The sequence below is a fragment of the Plectropomus leopardus genome, chromosome 22 (assembly GCF_008729295.1).
Source record: "Plectropomus leopardus isolate mb chromosome 22, YSFRI_Pleo_2.0, whole genome shotgun sequence".
In the NCBI taxonomy this organism is placed as follows: Eukaryota; Metazoa; Chordata; class Actinopteri; order Perciformes; family Serranidae; genus Plectropomus; species Plectropomus leopardus.
Genome location: NC_056484.1, coordinates 23,261,505 through 23,282,396, shown reverse-complemented (window position 1 = coordinate 23,282,396; position 20,892 = coordinate 23,261,505). Strand labels below are relative to the sequence as shown.

The following is a 20,892-nucleotide window of genomic DNA, read 5'->3' as shown; positions in this document are numbered from 1 at the left end:
AATAACATTTTTGATCAGTGGAAATTCCTATTTTGTTATCTAAAATTCAGTTATGAGTATATTATAGTTATAAAAGTTATAGTTATAAAACTGTAGATATCTCAGATATGATTGTAATCAATAATAACACAATTGCTATTATTTACAAATGTATTTCAGATACCTCAAATGAAATAGGAGATATTTGAAATGACATTTTTACCAGTTAGAATTCCAAGACGACACATTGATAATGTTATTTTGGCTTCTTGGAATTGATTTTAGATATCTACTAGGATTCTAGTTATGATATCCGTTATCTGTCTGATGGCAAGAACAAACAATTTGACTAGAGATAACTTATTTGTTTATGTAAATAACTGACATTTCCACTAATGGGAACTGAATTGTTAATATCAATAATTAACATCTCTAATTGTGAGAATTCTAGATGTCAATCAGAATTGCAACTAGTCAAAATTACATTATAGATATATCAGCTTGGAATTATGACATGTCAAAATTGAATTATACATATCTGTAACCAAGTTTCATAATCAGAAATACTTCATTGATCCCCGCGGTTTGTTACAGTCGTACAGTAACAATATAAAATAGAAATACAGTAAGAGCAAACAACTGGCACTGTGTGTAAATATTAAGATCTTTAAAAAGTATGTGGATAAATATACTCATTATGTAAGTGTGTAAACATAAATGTCAAATACAACCAGCTCTAATCTGTGAAAATTTAAATTATAATAAAGATAATGTGCCTAGTAAGTGTAAAAAGAAACTATAAATGTGCATATGCTACAATGTACAATGTACCTACTAATATGTAAGTTAAAAATATAAGAATGTAAATATGTGTGCAAAGCTACAATACCAACAATAAATACAAAAGTAAGAATAGCAATAATATATACAACATATTCAATGTGTAACATGGTGAATTTGGCCTAGAGTTAAAGAATATTGCACATAGAATTGGAATAATTGCATAGAGGAATGTTGTGGTTGAAAGAGAAAGTTTGAATAGATAACAATGGCAAAAGTTGAATAGTTACAATTAAGTCACAGATATGTACAAAAAACATTTCCACTGGCAAGAAATTAATTGCTGATACCAAGAACAAACATTTTGACTAGTGAGAAAGTAACTGTAGGTATCTTTAACCCTTGAAACCTGAGCTTTTTTTAAAAAAAAATGAGAAGGTGAAGAGTTTGAGAAGGGGAAAATGCCTTGTGCTAGTTTGGTTGCGAAATCAATTTATAAACATCACATATTATCACATATTTTAATTGAACAAACAGCAGTTTCAACATAAAGAGCAAAATGCTAAAAACTAACAGCTTGACCAATTTACGATGGGTAAGTAGGTTGACCAGCTTAAGGTATGTTTTTGCATCATTTTTGATGGTTTAGCTGGTCTTACCAGCTTGTGGTCACTCTAGCTGGTTTATCCAAATTGAAATTGGAATTTCAAAATGTATCAAGAGGCCAAAATGATTGCAAAAACAAACGTGAAAAATGACCCATTTGGACAAAAATGTCCATAATGAAAGTGTTGAGGTGTGTTTTCACAGCACAGCACTGGATGTATTTATCTATCATCTCTCTCTCTCTCTCTCTCTCTAGTGGTGAAATAGAGCACATATATATATATATATATATATATATATATATATATATACAGATTTATATACAGTATATATAGAGAGAGAGAGAGACAGTGAAATAGATAAAAACTTTGTATGTTTGTCTCATGTGCTCTATTTCACCACTAGAGAGAGACATTTATACACACACACACACACACACACACACACACACACACATATATATATATACAGTATATATTATTAGGACTGATGTTGGTTGAAAAAATAAAGAGCACAAAAAATAATACACACACACACACACACACATTTATTTATTTATGTTTATGTGAATTTATGTTTGTGTTTGTGAAAATGTTTGTAAAATTTTCAACAGTAATCCTCTTTTTTCATTTTTTACTATTATGGTACTGTGTTTCATTATACTGCATATGTTTGGGTAACAAAACATTCTCCTCAAAAAATATTGGCAAAAAAAATACATTTCTTTTCTTACCACCTTGCATAATACATACCATAAATAATCAGAATACTGTTCGTCTTGTGTACTCCTTTATTTTGCCACTAGAGGGAGCCATTGATATAAAAATGTACAGATTGATGATCTCTGAAACAAACACATTTCCTCTGTCAAACCCTGCATTGCTCCATGTTTGTTGATTTTACAGCAGTGAAATAAGTTTTACGTGGATAAGGGGGAAAAAATGACACCATTTTCCAAAAGCCATGAAAGTCACCCCAAAATTTGGGAGTTGAAATTGTCCCAATATTTCCTTTAAAGAGCAGATTTTGGGTGTTTTTGTTATTTTGCAAGTGTGACCAGATTGACCCCAGATCTGGGATTAAAAAAAAAATAAATACCTGAAAACAAGCAAAAAAACCCACAAAATATCAATGAAACAAACAATCCTTTTTAAAAATGTAAAATTTGTTTTTAAAAGTTTGTTAATTTCTTTAAAAACCAAGAGGAGACGGCAAAGAAGCACATTAACAACATAATGCCCAAAGATTATTTAAAAAACAGTTTTTCTCTGTAAGATACTTTTTTATAATACTAATTTATTATGAATATAGCTTTCTGGACATTTTTTCCTTGTTTTCTGGATATTTTTCTATTAATACTCCCCTAAATTTAAAAAAAAACAACCTTTTTTGTCACCTTTTCCTGGACAACGGACAAACCAAACACTGATGGAGATAGGGACATTCATGGTTTCACACCTTTTTGGTCAGCCATTATTATTAGCAGCCCCTCATTGAGGAGAGCGTTGGAGAAAAGCATATTTTTAAGGTGACGGCGCTTTATTCAGTGTTCGTACCGGTTTTGATCACCTGCTTGTTTGTTTGGGAGAGGAGGAGACCTCTGTGCATTATTCAGCTCGCACAAAAAACCTCTGGAACAATGAACTGGAGGTTCACTGGAGATCTAACGTTACAACTGCAACATTCTGAGGATTTTTGGTGATGTAGAGAGGTGACAGATCATAATGTTCTTCTATAAAACATTCCTACAACATTACATGAGAACAAAACAAGAACATTTTCAAAGCAACATTCAAACAAAGTTATTCGAGGACTGAGATGACACATTTTTCTTAGATTAAAATGTAATGTAATGTGATATATTAACATTTATTTACAACAATTATTACATTTTTTTGTAGAGAATAATGCCCAAACTTTAGACCATCCTGGGAACATAAAAAAACTTGCTGCTGAAAAGGTTACTAAAACATTTGCATTTTACTGTTCTACGAACATTTTTAGACACAAAAATTGCTAGCTGGGTGAGCACCAGCATTATCGTATTTGTGCAATAATTTTTAAGTCTAAATTCTTGCTTTAAGTCTAAATTCTTGCTTAAGTCTAAATTCTTGCTTGTGTTGTACGTCGCTTTGGATAAAAGCGTCTGCTAAATGAAATTGTAGAATTGTAGAATTGTAGAATTTTGCCCTCTGCACGATCAATAATTCCAAAACTGCCGTAATGTACGATAATTTGACCAGTGTTAGTCCACGTCTCATTTTAACTCATCTCCTGGCTCCTACATCTGTGCTCACACCTCTCACATGATCTCCTTACAGCCGGTCGCGTTTGGCGGAGGCCTCGTTTGAGTCACGTTAGTCGAGCTGTCGTTTGTTTTCGTAAACACTCGGACACCCGCTGGAAAAAAAACCCATCGACGTCAATTGAGGGCTGACCTGTAGACTGAGAAATAGCGTCTCTCTGAGGCAGTGGCTATAGGTCGATTTGTCAAAAAGTTGCTTGAAGTTTATTAAAGTTATAAATGTAGCCTATTTGTTGTTGTGATTGTGACCGGCTTACGATATTTACGATAACCGCAGTCATGATTGTTTAACATTTCCAATCCGGCAAAAACTGCAGATGAGACACACGTGTCTCCTGGACAGCCTGAGTGGAGGAGCAGGTTTGAATGTCCCGCCCTGCAGAGGGCTCCTCCGTACGCCACGGAGCGGGGCGGAGCCTGCCAGCAGCGGCTCTCCCGGGCTGCACATGCAGCACAGAGTCAGTGAGCTCCGCGGACACGGTTCACCGAGAGCACACCGACACTGGAACAACATTTAAAAACAACTTCGGTTTACTACCAAGCTTTTGTTCTCAGGCGGAAACGGACAGAGACTAGCAGCGTCTTTTAGCCGAGCTTTTGTATCCAGTTTTCCCGGTTTTCCTGGAGATGTGTCGCTGGAGGAGCTGCTAGCGGGCAGCGCTGCTCTCTGTAGCCGCGATGAGTGGGAGCTCCGCGGTGTCCGGCGCGGCGCCCTGCCGCTTCGCTCATTACTTTGTCATCTGTGGGATAGACACCGAAACTGGATTGGAACCGGATGAGTTAGCAGGTAAGAGCTCTCTCCTCCGATCCGTTGTTGTTTTGAAAGATAAAAAGAGCAACAGCCCTCCAGCTCAACACATTTTAGGAATATTGTTTACTAAAAATGTCCTTCCACAGCTTTGTGGCTAAAGCATGCACAGTATATTCAGTCATATGCTACACTGTGACAGAAACCACAAAACCCAGAGTCAGCATCCAAGTTATCATGAGAGCAAATTACACACTGTAAGCACTAAATAACATTAATGACTCGTTTATTGACACAGAGCTCATACATTAGCCCTTTAAAATCTGGATCAGCATCAGTTTTCTTGTTCAGATACCTTTTACTGGTATTTGTACCTTGAGGAAATTGGTTTGATTTTTCTCAAAAACATGGAAAAAAGTGAGCAACTTGATTAAAAAATGTTAAACCAATCACAGTAAATATTTGATTTAGATTTTTTTTAAATCAAGGAAAAACATCCAGATACTACATCCACAGAGTATTTACAATCATTTTAATTATATATTTTAAATTAGTTTACATAATTATTTTAATTTTTAAGCACTTTTTTTCCTTCACTTTAACCTTTCTCTCTAATTTGCAGCCAGTTTTCTTGTATTTTTACTAATTTCTTGCTATTTTTTGGGGTTATTTCTTATTCTCTTTTTTTTTCTTCCCATAGTTCTGAAAGAAACCAAGCTAATTTTGGGCTAATTGGATCTTTTTAAAAGATCCTTGTTTTGGCTTTTGCCTTTATTGTACAGTATGTAGACAGACTAAGGGTGAAAGGGAGTGAGAGGGGATGAAATGCAGCAAAGGGCTGCAGGCTTGAGTCAAACAAGGACACAGTCCCTGTACATGGGGTGCCTGCTCTACCAGGTGAGCTACTGGGTGCCCCAATTCAGATTTTTTGTAGGTGAGGCTAATACTTATCCACAGTCAGTGTGTTACATGCAGTGAATGTCAGTCAGCACACCCCCAGTTCAGAAAAGCAGGCTGGAGTGCTGAAACAGAGGCTAAACAATGTCCTGCTGTGGTCGGATTCAGCAACAAAACATATTTTATTCAACTATACATTGTCACAAAGCTGTCACTCATCAGAGCCACCAGACTCCATTGAGAAAAAAAATGTAATTTTAGCTCTCTGAACACAGGAGCTGCTGGTCTACTGCTGCTTAGATCAATAAGTTTGTTTGTGTTATTTTGTGACTTAAGTGAATCAAAACTAATCACTTCAAATGCCAAAGTCACACAATAAACAACCACAAGCAAACAAATTGAGGCAGCAGTAGACCAGCAGCTCCTGTGCTCAGAGATGTAAAAATACTGTTTTTCTCAACGAAGTCTGGCATTGACACAGAGAGATTTAAAGCGTTTTTCCATTAGAAATTACTCTCTAACATTAAAGTGGTGAAAATACTCCCAATATAGTGTACACTTACACTGATAATATTTTTTATTTTACATTTTGTTGTTGGCCCCCATCCTCAGCAGTACATTACTTACTTCACTGTCAGCCTCCAACCTGTTTCTCCAAAGGAGAGGCGTGCTAACTAGCATCTAGTGTATGCAATACATTAACTATCATTACGTACCCGGTACGACCGCACTTGAAAAACACTGAATTATCCCTTTAACAACAGCACAGAGTTGCAGTAGGTTTGTTTGAGTCAGCAGCTCCTCTGCTCCGTCAGTGTCAACAGTGACAGATCTGAAAGATCTCCAGGATCTTTTCGAAATGTTCTAATCTGATGGAAGCTTCCTGTGCTCCGCTGTGCTGCCTGATCCTGTCAGAGTGAAACTACTGTTCATTATGTAGTTTTTACTCACCGTGTTTTCCACTTACTTTGACATTATCTTAGGTTACATGTGCAGCATGTTGGGCAAACTGAGCTGGATTCCTCTGGTTTTATGTGACGTCGATAGTTAAGAAAATCCTACAAATAAGGATTGTTTTTAAAGCAAGCTATCCCCCCTGACCAGTTTATGTTTTTTTTTTTTTTTTTTTTTTTTTGGTGTTTCTGATTAAATTGGAGACTGTTCATTATTAATAACAGGAGGTGGATGGTTGGGGTGTGACTTATTTATCTATATTTTTTTTAACTAACCCCCAAAGCTTTTTTTCCTTGAGCCTTCCTAAGTAACTTGGGAAAACTGCATGACCCTCCCCACACCATAAATTGGATATTAGATTTCGAAAACTGACCTTTCAATTTCTGAAAGTGAAAAGTTAAAAGTTAAAGATGAAATCCCGGAGTTAAAAAAAAGCCTCCATTTTTTACTCTTATCCTGCGGGCGGGCTAGTTCATGCAGATGGTTTATTTTTGGCAAGATTTTAAACGTGACAAAGATTAAAATGATTTGGATGAAACATCACTATTTTAAGCGAAGATTTGTTTTTTTTCTGATGGAAGCATTTGTCCTTCATAATGTGTAAAAGGACTGTCAGGAAATTTAAATTTCAACACTAATTTCTGTTTTTCAGTTTCTAGCTATGATCAATGATATAGGGTTGTTTTGGCAGTTTTTAAAGGAAACATGCTTGTGCTTTCTTTTGAAATAGGTGGTAGAATAAATAAAAAATACAGCCATTTAAAGTTGTCTGCGCTATACTACATTTGACTGAATTTTGCTCAGATATTTAGTAAATTTGAATGAACTTCGCTTAGATACTTTTTTCTAATTTTTTCCCACAAATATTCAGTAAATCTAAATTATGGTTTTTTTTTTAGATATTTAGGAAATCTTAATTATTTTTGTTCAGATAGTTAATGAACCTAAATTAATTTTGGTCAGATATTTAGTAAATCTAAATTAATTTCATTCATACATTTAGTAAATCTGAATTAGCTTTGCTCAGATACTTGTTTAAATGTAATTTATGCAATACCTTTCCATCTATTTCATTAGATCACCTGTCTCTTTGTAGAGAATCCAGCCATTTGAAGTCGTATGCGCCTCAAACCACCAATTCCTCCGCAGTGTTTAAAAAAATATTTGGCATGCCTCCTCCTTTTTACAGCCGCACATAAATAACAAACAGTCCCTAAGTGAAAGCAGAGTTGCATTAAAGGCTGCAGTGAGTGTGGTTAGGGTTGTTGGAGAATGATTTTAAGAACAGAAGCTGAGAGTTGATGAGGGGTTCCACATGTGGAGCTTTGTTTAGTATCAGTACATTTGACAGGACGATTCTGTTGTTGTGTTTACTCTGTCAGCATACATTCTCTCATTGGCTCAGTTATTGTGCTCCCGTCCAGTATCAGCCTGATCATGTCATCAGAGTAGGGCAAGCGTTACCTCATGGCTGTGTTTTTACGGCGCAGAGGGCTGCTCGCTTTGTTGCCGAGGTGTTGCATCACACGCATATCGGTAGGTTCTGTCTGTGGAACTGAGTCTCTGGGCCAAAGTTCAGGACAGTAAAGTTTCAGTGAGATGTGATTGCACATTTTTTGACCCGAAGGAGACTTTTTTTCAAGTACTGCTGCCAAAATCAGTTCTATTTGAGGGACACGTGTTGCAGAGGATTTTAGAGTTTCAAGTGTCAGTTTCTGTGTGTGTGACATTTTGTTTATGTCTCTGGATTGGAAGGATTGTGTGTGTTTGTGTGTTTGTGTTTGTGTGTGTGTGTGTGTGTGTGTGTGTGTGTGTGTGTGTGTGTGTGTGTGTTGCCCTCAGGCTGTAGAGGTCACTCAGGACACACTGATAAGCCTCCACTATACTGAATCCATATGCCCTGCTGTCTGTTCTGATAACACCGATCACCCCAACCTGCTGAACATCTGTGGTGTGTGTGTAGGCAGTTGTTGTTGATGCTGGAACTTTTTTTTTGCAGCATTCTGATTGGCCAAAGTCTCCCATCCCAGTTCAGATTTTCTGAAGTCAGACAACAGACTAGTGTTCTCTCTGACAACTTGAATTGCAATACAACAAAATAAAATTACCTACCCCAGCTTTAATCAAGTAATTATTGCATCTCTAAGTGAAACTCACCTTTTTATGATGCACTGATGGAGCTGGTATTAAGATATATATCTATCAGTTATCTTCATAAAATGCAGTAACTATGAAAGAAATGGTGGTGGGGGTTGTCGATGATGTCATCGCTGTGTGAGTTGATGAGATCATGGGAGGTGACACATCTGTAAACGGCTGTTGTCACTGCACATGATTAGCTGCTGCTGTTGCGATGCTGTTTCCTCTGATGTGCTCTCCTCCACACTGAACACTGAATGATTTTTCTTTGCTGCTGTTGCTGTGAAAGAAGATGTTTGCTAAACTTTAATAGCGAGGATTCCTGGATGACGAGGCTTGTATTTTCTTGTTATCAATTTTTTACCCATGAATCCTGAGTCTGAGGATGTTCTGAAAAGATAGAAAAAAAGATCAGAGCTGCTGTTGTATGTCCTCTCATTCTTTGAGGTTCAGTCCAGGCTAACTTGCGTGTCACTAGTGTGTTCTGCACATGAAGCACGAGGAAAACAACTGGACAAAAGTATATGGCACAATATGACACACTGATACATGTGCATGTTACCAGAATACTAAAGAACAGTATGAATTTGAGTATAGATCTTAGCTTAAGTGTGACGTAAACATAAATGGAGCATTAGCAGAACGTTACATCCCCCTGTCCCTCAGTCATCCCCAGAGCTGCCCAACCCCATGTCTTCATCAGGAGCCTCAGTGAGGAGCCTCACTGAGCCTCCACCCTTCTACACTTCACTGGAGATCATTTACAATTCTGATCAGGCCTGTTGCTGTCCTCCCCCATGATGCACCATCACCCAGACTACACTAATGCCGCCATGATTGATAGCAACATGTTGTCTTTGGTGCTCCCAAAACCTTATGTTTTTGTCAAGCACACAGCTTCGTCTCAGCATCCCCATAAACCCTGAGTTATAGGCAGATCTAATTGCAGTGACCCACATTAAGCAGCGTTCTAGGCTTTGCTTATTTTGGGCTGTGATTCCCCTCCTCCCTGCTCTTTGTGTGGCACTGCGGCCTTATTTCCCTCAGCCCATTGTTCCAGTCAGAGAGCCAGACTTCCTGTAGACCTGCCTCAGGCTTCTTCATGGTTTACATTGCCACCTCTCTGTCTGTGTGTGAGTCTACTGCAGTGATACTCAACTTATGGCCCATGGGCCAAAGCTAGCCCGCATTATATATGTATGCCTGGTGGCCCCCCCAACAATTTTCTAATGCACAATAAAAATAAAGTGATTCACACTGGGAATTGTTCTTGTACTTTTAGTATACATGAGGTGCAGGAGTGCATAAAACAGCATCAAAATAGAGCTTGTTCATTAAAAAAAAGTGCAAGTGCAAGTGCAAGTGCAGGATCCCGCACACCCCCTGACAGAGGTCCTAGCTAAGACTCTAATGTCCTAAAATGCTAATTATATCTACACTCTTAGAGATGCCCTTAAATCCTATAAATGTCCTAAAAGCCAAAAACATCCTAAAATCCTTGAAATGTTCTGAAATCCTACTTGTGTCCTAAAATCCTAGAGATAACCTTAAATCCTTGAAATGTCCTAAAATCCTAGAAGCATTGTAAAACCCAAGAAATGTCCTCAAGTCCTGTAACATGCTAAAATCCCAGAAATGTCCTGAAATCCTAGAAACACGCATGGGGCTGCTGCGACTGGCCCCTGGCCTCCTATTATGTCGCAAAAGTGGCCCCCAAGCAGAGTATCCCTGGTCTTCTGTCTACAAGATCCCCCAGTATTTCATTTATTTCAGTTCATGCCCATTATAGATCCTGAGCTTGAAGGCTAATGAGCAGCTTTAATTCCTCCCATAACTCGCCGCGTTATCATCCAGACAGCCAGCCAATACCGTGCCATGGAGCCTCTGCGGTATAAATACCCCCTGGCTGGCACGCAGAGCTTGAAATAGCCCCTGCATTCTCCCACCAGATGCATTCAGGGTCAGCAGCAGCATTGTGCAGTGGAAAGGTGAGAGGAGCGGGGAGTTAATTTGGGGAGATGTTTGGCGTGCCAGTTGTAGATTGAGATATGAGGTCAGTGCTGTCACAGCGTCAGATGTGTGTCTTGTACCCCTGATCAGGAGGTGGCAGTCATCCAGCCCTGCAGAGCTGCTGGAGGGCTGATTTTAAACCACTTTACCCACAGTCAAAGATGTGACAGTGACAGAGCAGAGGGCAAAAGGTTTGTGCTGGTTTGCATGTATCGTTACTGTAATGCATGCATGAACACACACAGATGTGCAGTATGTAAACACACACACACACACACACACACACAGTGGAGGCTGTGATGATGATGCACTTCTGAAAACAATAAACTCTCAGTTTCATTTCTAAGATGATCCCCTCTATCAGGTGTTCAACTTGCCACCACTTGCCAGTCACGTTTGGCTCCGCCAGCTCCAGACTTTCTCCTCTTCTCCTTCCTTTTATCTCCTCCTCTGTCTCACACCTCCCACTCCTCACACCCGAGCGTCACCGCGTGCTCTCCCACAGCAGTGATCCCTGCTCTGCTCTGATAGATGGGCTTTGTTCAGTGTCCTGTTCCAGGTCGGTCTTTGGCTGTAACGTGGATGTAAATGAGTTAATGTCACCTCAGGGAGAATCGGCCGGGCTGCTTAAATCTCAGGGGTTTACAGCCGCCTCCGCTTCCTCACCAGGTGCCAATAACTCCCTTTAGAGAGGAACAGATTTCCTCTCTTCTTACAAGTTTCAGCATGTCCACTTCAAGGTGAATATCTTTTATAACAGCTCCACTTTAGGCAAGTTTCAGTCTGTTTGTTAATGACCATGTTCTGCTTAGTTACAGTAGGGGTGGGTGATGCATCCACTATACTCTATGTATCGTGGCTTGTTCCCCATTGGATGTTTAAATTGACTATATTGCAATCATCAAGTATGAATTATCACTTTTTTTAACCATCAGTATTAGACTCGCTACAGCGTTTTGGTTCTTTCTCTCTCCTTCTCATTGACTCACACACACAAAGAAAGATTCATTCATGATATGTCACACACACTACTCTGCCTGTCCAGATCATTTTTCTTCTGTTAGTATGAGCAGGCAAGGCGTGTGTTTTTGTTTTCATGGCTCCAGACAGCTACAGTTTTGTGGCATTTTGTGACCATGGAGCACCATTGCGACTTGCAGATTAACATTTGAACTGGAGAACTGTTAATCTGTTTTTAGTTTACAGAGTAAACTGTGCCACGGTAACAGTTTAACTAATGAATTTAATGGTATATATCAGGTGACAGACAGGTGACATTCACCCATTCACACACACATTCACACACAGGTGGCAGAGCTACCGTACCAGGTGCCACCTACTAGTAAGCATAAAGTTAAACAAAGTTATGCTGTAATAAAGCTAAATGGTGTTCTGTTACAGTAAAGTTAAATAAAGTATTATTTTAAAGCTATATTGTCCAGCCTTAAGTTATAGAGTGAAGTACTATCAGACCAGCAGTATGGAATAACCTGTATATTTGTTGATATGCATGGTGTCCTGCTTCTGGAGCAGGTGATCTTTTATCATTCTTTCTCATTTAAATCAAGAATCTTCTCAAAATTTAAAGAAAATTATCATCTACATTGTGAATTTAACATAAAAGTGACGCAGGTTCTTATTTAGGCATGATATGTAACCACATGAGCTGTTGTGATGAAGGAGGTGTTTTGAGGTAAAAGGACTGTGCTAATAAAGATTAGTGACCTGGCCTCATGAGGACGATGTGATGAATGTATAACCCAGAAACGCACCTGTGTGGAGCTCGCCTGCCACTTTAGTGTAAACAGTCTGAGCTGTTTGGTCCTCCTCCGGGACAGCCAGCAGCCACAGCGGGCCAGTCTAATCCTGCTCCTGGCTATTAATATTCAGATCGTTCAAAGAGCTCCCTCGCCGCCGCTGCGAGCTGTGAAGTTGGCTGGTGACTGGAGCACGGAGGTGTGTCGGCCCGGGCTGGGGTGGGAGTGTCCTCGGGCTGCAGAGGGACACAAAGACATTTGAGCAGCCAAAGCTCCCCTCTGGCCCGGACCATCTGTCCACACACAGAGCGGCCTGGGAGTCAGTCAGCACAAAGCTTGCGCACGACACTGCCCACTGACATATGCTAATGATGACAGGGGCTCACAACACCGACGCACACCAATGTTGACTGATGCTAACAAAAGTATGCTCGGGTAATAGGCAGATAATAGTATATGGCATAATAATGCGGTAAGCTCCATAAAACAGAGCAAACCTGTTTTATTGTAAAGGAGGAATTATATTCTCTATGTCATTCTGTTTTTCAGCATTATGACAATATTTTGACCTTTTTCTTTGTCCCATCTGTCTTTTTTTAGTTGATGAATCCACTTTTGCCATGTCTGCTTTTGTGAAGCGTCTTTCTTTCTGTCATGACCCATCAGTTCCTACCTCCTCTCTTCCCCCTGTAGTGATTTGGTCCATCTCTCTGCATTTTGTCCCCGGCTTGCCGCCTCGTGCTCCGTTAGCTCGGCCAGGCTGCTTTTAAGCCTGTTAGACTAATCCATTCAGACAGTTCCTCCAGGCTACACTGAACACATCTCTGTAATGTAACACACGGCCAGGCCTCGCCACTGTCTCCTCCGCACACACAGGACCAGCGGCATTCTCCTGTCTTTCACCATGAAGCCACCCAGAGTTGGTCAGCTTGTTAATGGCTTTTGATGTTTTGGCCTCAGTGGACAAGTAATGAGTTTGTGACCAATTTTAAGGATAAAGAAATGGCTTGTATTAAGTGGCGTTCAGGTCCTTAAATTTCATATCAAAAGCAAGTCAATTTCACAAGAAAGTACAGTAAAATTAATATATGTTGTGAAATTGATGAAAATAAATATAAATATGTTAACCTGACTACAGGTTTGGGTATCTAATGTTTCACACCTTCATACCCTCCTGAAAATTCACTGGGGTATACAGTATATGGCGGTATAAGTTTGCGGTGCTAACAGACCCCCAGCGGTGAGTGCGCCACTTACTTTCAGCTTTTCAGATTAATAAATACACAAATGAAACCCACAAAATGTTAACAAAACTAATGTTCTCACACCTGTTTTCCTTCTTAAAGTGAGAAATTCAGCTTTACACCTTTGGAATTCAACTTCCTTTCAGTCATTGAAGACAGATTAGGGTTAATTGCATCGTGAACTTGTCAAGAAACACACTTAATTCAACCTAAAAAAGTCCACTATGTCAACAATCACCAGCCTAAAATTTGCTCAAAATAAATCCTTAATTCAATAAGTTAGTTGTAAAAAAAACATGTTGTTATTCCACATAGTCTCTCTGCCCTCTGGCCGCCAGCTGTTAACAGTCCTGTAACTTCTCCCTCTATCATTAGGTGTTGCTGTGTCTTTCAGCTCAGCTGTCTGTTCCACCAGTAGAGACCAGAGACTGAGCTCTGGTGATGCGTGCTGTGCACTACATACAATGAGTTAAATAGAAAGAGGAGCACTTGTATTTATCACAGTATTGAAAAACATACCTTTTTTTTCTATTTCTGACTAGATAAACTACTGAAATGGTCTATCATGGAAAATCTTTTGTCAAATAATTGGATAGATATAATAAATAATGGAAAATTAATTTGCAACATTTCTGATAATTGATTAATTTGATTAAGAATTAGTGCATCCCTTGGGTGGCATAGTGGCGTCGTGGTTAGCACTGTTGCCTCACAGCAAGAGGTCCCTGGTTCAATCCCAGTTGGAACGAGGTTCGGTCCATGAGTTCAGCGGGGGCCCTTCTGTTACGGACCATGAATGAATAAAAATACAAGGAATGCACTGATTCTTGGCCGATACTGATACGATGTTGGAATAACAATTTGGCCATGGCCAATGTTTTTGTTGTTGTTTGTATTTATTCCCCTGTTTGTGTATTGAATACAAAAACAAGGGAATAAATAAATTCTTCATTTAAAAAAAATAGCTGAACTGTTTTAAAGTCATTCAGCGCTTCATTACTTGGTCTTTGAATGAGCACAAATTCTTACAGATGTTTGGCCGATTAATTGGTGCATCTGTAGAAAATGCCAAACATTCCCTGGTTGCAGTTTCTCCAGTTTGCTGCTTTTGTCTGTTTTGTGCGTCAAATACAGTACGTACTATTTTAGAATGATGTTTGAGTGATGCTTGGGCGGAACAGCAAAGCAGTGAATATGGGCAGAGTTACAGCAGTTACTGCATGCTCCTTCATGTCTGTGGAAGCCTTTACTCCACTAACTCAGATACTGGCCAGAAACAGTTTTGGGGCAGGCACTTGTCCAAAAGTGTCTTAGGGGAAAGCAGCACAAACAATAGAGTTTTGTTACGTCAAGTGCATATTGTTTCTAGAAGTTGAAGAGCCCTGAACCTGTCATCTGCCTGACATATTGAGTGTCAGGGAAGTGCAGCCCTATCCTTCACCCATACAGTGAGGGAGAGGCTACCATGTGCTGCTAGGCAAAGTTCAAGGATCGGGGGGTTGGAGGAGGGGGTGGCAGTAATGATGAATGGTGTGTCTCTGGGAGTCAGCGGGACCTGATGACCTCTGAAGATGCTGCTAGCTGTTGCTGACTGGTCATATCCTTCTGCAAATGCTTCTGCGTCTCCAATTGCAAAGTGAGCAGTTGATCTTAGGAGGCGTGAGGAGCCCCTCTCTCAGAATGACCTCTGACCTTGAGCTCCATATGTTCTGTCTCTATGGGAGACGAAGGGGACAAAGAAACCAGAGGGAGTTTGGGGGTTGTTGTTTTGCTCCTATCGGAGAGGCCTACAACTTGGCCAGAGCTGGACTTGACCATGGAAAGTCAACTTCATTATTCTTTGGTGTTTTTTTGTGTAAAATGTGCCTATTAACAACCACTGAAGGTTGGGGTTTGATTGAAACTAGTTGGTATAGCATGTCATTCAGCCATATCTAAAGGCCGAGAGTATTTATAATTGTTCTGAACAGCTACTTTTTAAAGGCCTGATGGCAAAGAGAAAAGTGGGACTCAATAATCAGTTAACACAGAGTAATTACACACACTTTCAGTCAGTCCTTCCTCAAATGGTGTTCAGACATAAAGTGGCAGACGTAGCTCTATGAAGAATGAAAAGGAGAGCCACGGAAAAAGTTCAGATCTTGCGGACCCTCTCACCTGGCCAGTTTCATGATTGATGATTGTTTGACAGTTGGCTTAGGTTAAAAAATAATGTCAGACGAGCCCCCGAATTTAGACCTTAGAAGGATATAGGACAATGAGGTTTCAGAGGCATTCTCAGCCCTTGATTCAACACTTTTTAAAGCTCCAGTGTGTAAAATTCAAGGGGAGTCAGTGGTGTCTACCCGTAAGGATAGCAACCAGCTGAAACTTCTGGTAGATTTCCACACATTCATTTACGTGTTGCGGCCTGCCACGATGAAAACATCTGCCACCACAAATAAATTCTATTTTTGGACCTGGGCTGTTCATTAAGAGGGCTGCTGAAATACATATTCTATTTAGTTATTCATTGTGCCACACTGTCGGAATGCAGAGCACACTCTGGGTACAGACAGAGCAGCAGAATACCAGGCACGTTGAAAGTGAAACTTAACTGTTGATTCTGCTGGCTTTAATAGATTGCATTCACTCAAAGCAGCTGCTCCTTCATCTGTCAGTCTGAGTTCTGAATGGATCAACAGATCAATTATCCACCCTCCAAAAACCTCAGAATTTAGAGAGAGGACACAGAATGAAGCAAAGGGAAACACATTTAGAAGAAAATACAAAAATGAAAGTTTGCTGCAGCTCATTCTAAGGCAAAGCAAGCACAACAATTTTTGTTTTTAGGCAATTATGTTCTGAGGAAAAAGTACTTTTGATATTATATTACATTTCTGCCAATATACATTCCCTAAATCCTACACGCTGGACCTTTGAATGACAAAAGAGGATCAGACGCTGCATCCTTTTAGCCTCAAGGGTCTGTTAAAGTCTGCATGATGTGAATTTTGTTAGCTGCCCATGTGTGTATGGACACCGCTGCAGACTCCAAAATGGATGTCTCATGTGTAGAACATTGCAGTGTTCTGACAGTATCCCTAATGTAGCCTGTGTAGCACCAACTGTACATTTACCATACACGTGCGTTTTCAAGTATTACACTTTAAAAACGTCCTCAACACCATTCTGAAAACCAAGCCTGTAGTTTCTCTGTGGTGCTATCTCAGAATGTCAAAGCATGTCCTCTGGGAACTAATGGGTTTTTATGAAAATGTCACAGTTTTCCCCTGTGGCTGGTTTTGTTCACGGTTTCTCAGATAGAACAGTGTTAACTCAGAAATGTGTTTCCCTTATCTGTAGCTGAGCCACCTATGGCAACATTGCATCATGGTATTGCGATTATCAATGTCTAAGACAAATCCACTCTAAGGCATGATATTTGCCATTTCCATTCAAACCCTGAACACTTGTGCTTTCAGTATCCCTGAAATGCAAAATACATACAGTATGATGAATATCCTTTATTATGAAGGCTCTCAAAATGCATCAGTGCCTCAGCGCAGAGTTAAACTGAATAGGAAACGTCATTCTGTTCCCTCTGAAAGCTTGATCACACTGAGCTCTGCTGTCTCCGGCCAACATCTCATGCATGTCATTCATCATTTGGAGTGCACACAGTAACTGTGGCAATGTACTGAAAGGCCATTAGTGAAATCTAAAGGTTGTCGGTCATCAGGAATTCTTTGTACTGAGATTGCTACTACTGCTACTGTAGGGTTTTAGGACACTGTGGCCCATCCGTCTTTCTGTAATATTGCAGGGTTTCCCACACATTCATTTATTTGTGGCGACCCGCCACAGTTAAAACATCTACCACCACGTATTGATTGTCTATTTTTGGAGCTGGATCGTTCATTAGGAGCACTTGTGAAATGTATCTACTAAGGGTCGAGCGATATTGGTTTTTCAGGGCCGATACTGATACTGATTATTAGTAGTTAATGAGACAGATAACCGACATTTGGAATTGATATGCATTTAAAATAAAAATGAAAATCTTTCTGTCGATACTTAGAATTTGGAATATAACAAACCCCAATACAAAACTCCGAAATGTTCAGCATCATATACACCAAGTTCTTAGCAATTGTTTTTTAATAAAGTTCAGTAAAATGTCAGGCGCACTGAAAGTGAAACTTAATCGTTAATTGTTCTGGGTCTAAAAGTTTCCATTCACTCACAATAGCTGCTCCTCTCATCCATCAATCCTGTTCAATCACCCCTGAACAGATCGACAGATCAATTATCCACCCCGGGGCTCAAACTCTAAAAAAAAAACTGCTGCTGAGGAAAAAAAGAACTCTTGAAGAGTTCTGCTGCCACATGGGCCTGCAAAAATGTCTGAATTTAGAGAGGGGAGACAGAATGATAAAAGGGACGCCCACACGCGCACACACACACACACACACACACACACAAGATATAGAAAAAACGAAACGGTTGACCTAGCCCCCTGCCAGCTGCCCTGTCTATTAGTGTAATGAGTAACTTTTGTTTCATTTGCTGTGTTTATCGTGAAAAATCAATGGTTATGTGGCGTGTTACTGCACTCTGTCCTCTGTGGGGTGATGTGTTTGTCCGTTTGAAGACCAAGTTGACATTACCCTTTATTTTAAGTGTCGGAGAAAAGTTGGTCTCACAAAGAAAGAGGGAGAAAGAGAGCAACACAAGGAAATTAGGTGGAAAGGAAGTTTTACTAAAAAAAAAAACAAAAAACTAACCTCCTGTGCACTCAGAAGCAGGTAAAACACAGATGCAGGGAGGGAGTAACAGGAGAAAACAAGCTGGCCAGATTCTAACCACAACTGAAGCAGCTGTGATTAATGAGCCTGAATTAATTTCCATTGATTGCCGAATGTGATGCGGTAATATAAAACCTCCTCGTCCCCAGTGACACACAGAGCGACATCAGCTCAAACAGACCTCATCATTGTAGCAGCGTGGAGTGCGCTGTTATGTCAGGCAGGCTGTAAATCTCCTTACATAACTGTGATAGGCTGCACAACGGTAACTAAGGCCCCTTATGATCCCCTGCTGCCGACTAACAGGACATCACCTCACTGTGAGACATGCTGGACACACACAGCCGACACTGCATTATACCCAGCATTACAGCGGAAATGCATTTATTTCTTATGTAATTACTTTTCAAGCTAATGACAAGCAACAATGTGAATTTGACAGACACTGCCGGGGCGTGAAAAAAATACAGACTGTGTGCCCTCCTCTCATGCGCAAAGCTTCATCTAAGAACAACACACTTCTTTTAAGATCATAGTTTAACCTAAAGACAGAATATGTGACATCCATTGAGTTTAGAGGCAAATGTTTAATCAAAACTGAAACTTTTAAAATCATATGCAGCAAGACAAACCATGCAAGACAAACAAAAACAAACCATGATATGTTCAATGAATATGACTACATGCTAAATATATGGTATATGTGCTAAACAAAGCAAGGCAAAATCCAGCAACAAGGCAATACAAAGTGCTCTCCATAAAAAAATGAAAAGCATTGAGTCAAAGTACAAGAGAAGCACACTGTAAAAGGGCATTTAGATGCAACAGAAAATAAAAACAAACCAAGCCAGGCATAAATATGAGAAAGGTTACAATGCAGTGTAAGATTTTTTTTTTAAAATAAAAGGCAGCAGTAAATAGAAAATGCTTCAGCCTTTATTTAAAAGAAGTGAGAGTTGCAGCAGATCTGCAGTTTTCTGGGAGTTTGTTCTAAATATGTGGTGTAAAAAACACATATTTAACACTAACACTGCGTTCCCATGTTTAGTCTTGACTCTGGGGACAGCAGACCTGTCCAAGTATACCTGAGAGGTCTCGATGGTTCATAGTGTAGCAGACTGTCAGAAATATATTTGGTCCTAAACCATTTAGTGCTTAATAAACCAACAATAATATTTTAATGTGTCTTGATTGCAATCGATTACTTTATTTCTTGTATCGTGACGTGTTTCTACTGTTGGGCTGGTGTGAAAAGTTTCAAAACAAGTTTGCAAATCTGAAGAAAAATGTGCCTGTCTATATTATGAGGGCATTTGGATATCTGGCCATACTTCTAGAAGTGTGTTTTGTGTGTGTGTGTGTGTGTGTGTGTGTGTGTGTGTGTGTGTGTATGTTGCTGGTTTATTGGACTCTGATCTCTGACTGATTGAGTTCCAACTCATCCACTGATCTCTGGCCTGAGTGATAAGGCAGTGTAAACAAAACAGCATTCGTGTGATCGGAGTTGTCGATTTGGGAAGCCGTTCTTCCGACTTTGTTGTGTTTATGCGCTTTGAGGTCGTTAAGTGAGAATGCAAGTTACAATTTAATGCTAAGAGCTCCTAAACAAGAGGTTGATAGTTGTTTCCAGTTAATTTGTATTCTTATAATTTTATTTTTTATATACAGGTGATATTGAAATAGGAGCTGCACCCTCCAGTTTCAAAACTTAAGTGTGGTGGCATTTGATATAGAAAAGAAGAGAAATGCAGTATTTTGTATAAGTTTTGTTTGAAATAATTAATAGAATATTTTTTAGTCATAATTTTTCTGTAATCCCGTTTTATATTTTAAATCGCGAGAAAATTGTATCGTAAACCCAGTATTGTGAACAGTATTGAATTGTGAGTTGAGTGAATAGTTACATCCCTAGCATATGCTAAAATGTGCAACTATTAAAAGTAAATAATAGCTACTAGGAGCAAAATAATGATTGTTTACTGTCAGTTGTTGACACCGTTTCGATGCCTTTCACCATCTCAACTGCCCTGAAACGTCATACAAACATCTCAACTTGGCAACTCAGGTATCAAGGAAACTTCCTAATTTCCCACTTGTAATTACAGCTTTGGAGGGCCGTTGATATGTTCGTAACTCGTAAATATGGTAAATTATATTTCTGAGGAGCAGGTGAAGGCAGCAATAGTCCTTCTCACTGCCACTTCATAAACTTTATTTATTCTTTCTTAACCAGAGAATGGATTGATTTATCTCCACTTTGCTTTTACCATGGTCTCTGGTGTCTCTCATTCTTTCATCCTCTCTGCCTCTTTTCTTTTCTTTCTTTCTCTTCTGCTACATCTACACCAACAACCCCCCGGCAGAACACACCATTAGGTGGAACACCCTGTGCGACTGTGCACGAGACAGGTTAATGTAGTGAATCAAACTGGTGATGTGTGTAATGAAGCCACCTAGTCGTGACCTCCCTCTGCTGCAGAGGCTCACAGCTCCTGGGTGGCCATTACACATACACACACACACACACACACACACACACACCAGTAAGAGACCCCGCTGGCAGCCACAGTAGTCCAAAGTGTAATGCTGTAAGGGTACGTGATATGAGGCAGAGATAACCTTGATGTGTTTTTCTGTGAGGGGGTTGTGTTGACTGTTTGTCTGACAGAGTGACCAATCAGTTACT

At 39.7% G+C, this 20,892-nt stretch overlaps 1 protein-coding gene across 6 annotated transcripts in view; it reads left to right on the top strand.

Annotated features, from left to right (window-relative positions):
* The first annotated feature begins 4,143 nt into the window (after positions 1-4,143).
* LOC121961297 (DENN domain-containing protein 5B-like) overlaps positions 4,144-20,892 on the top strand; it is a 101,691-nt gene continuing 84,942 nt past the window's right edge. For all 6 annotated transcript variants that reach the window (XM_042511230.1, XM_042511227.1, XM_042511229.1 and 3 more), the window contains exon 1: positions 4,144-4,457. In XM_042511230.1, coding sequence (XP_042367164.1) covers positions 4,349-4,457 — 109 coding nt within the window. In that variant the 5' untranslated portion in view covers positions 4,144-4,348. The remainder of the gene's footprint in view (positions 4,458-20,892) is intronic.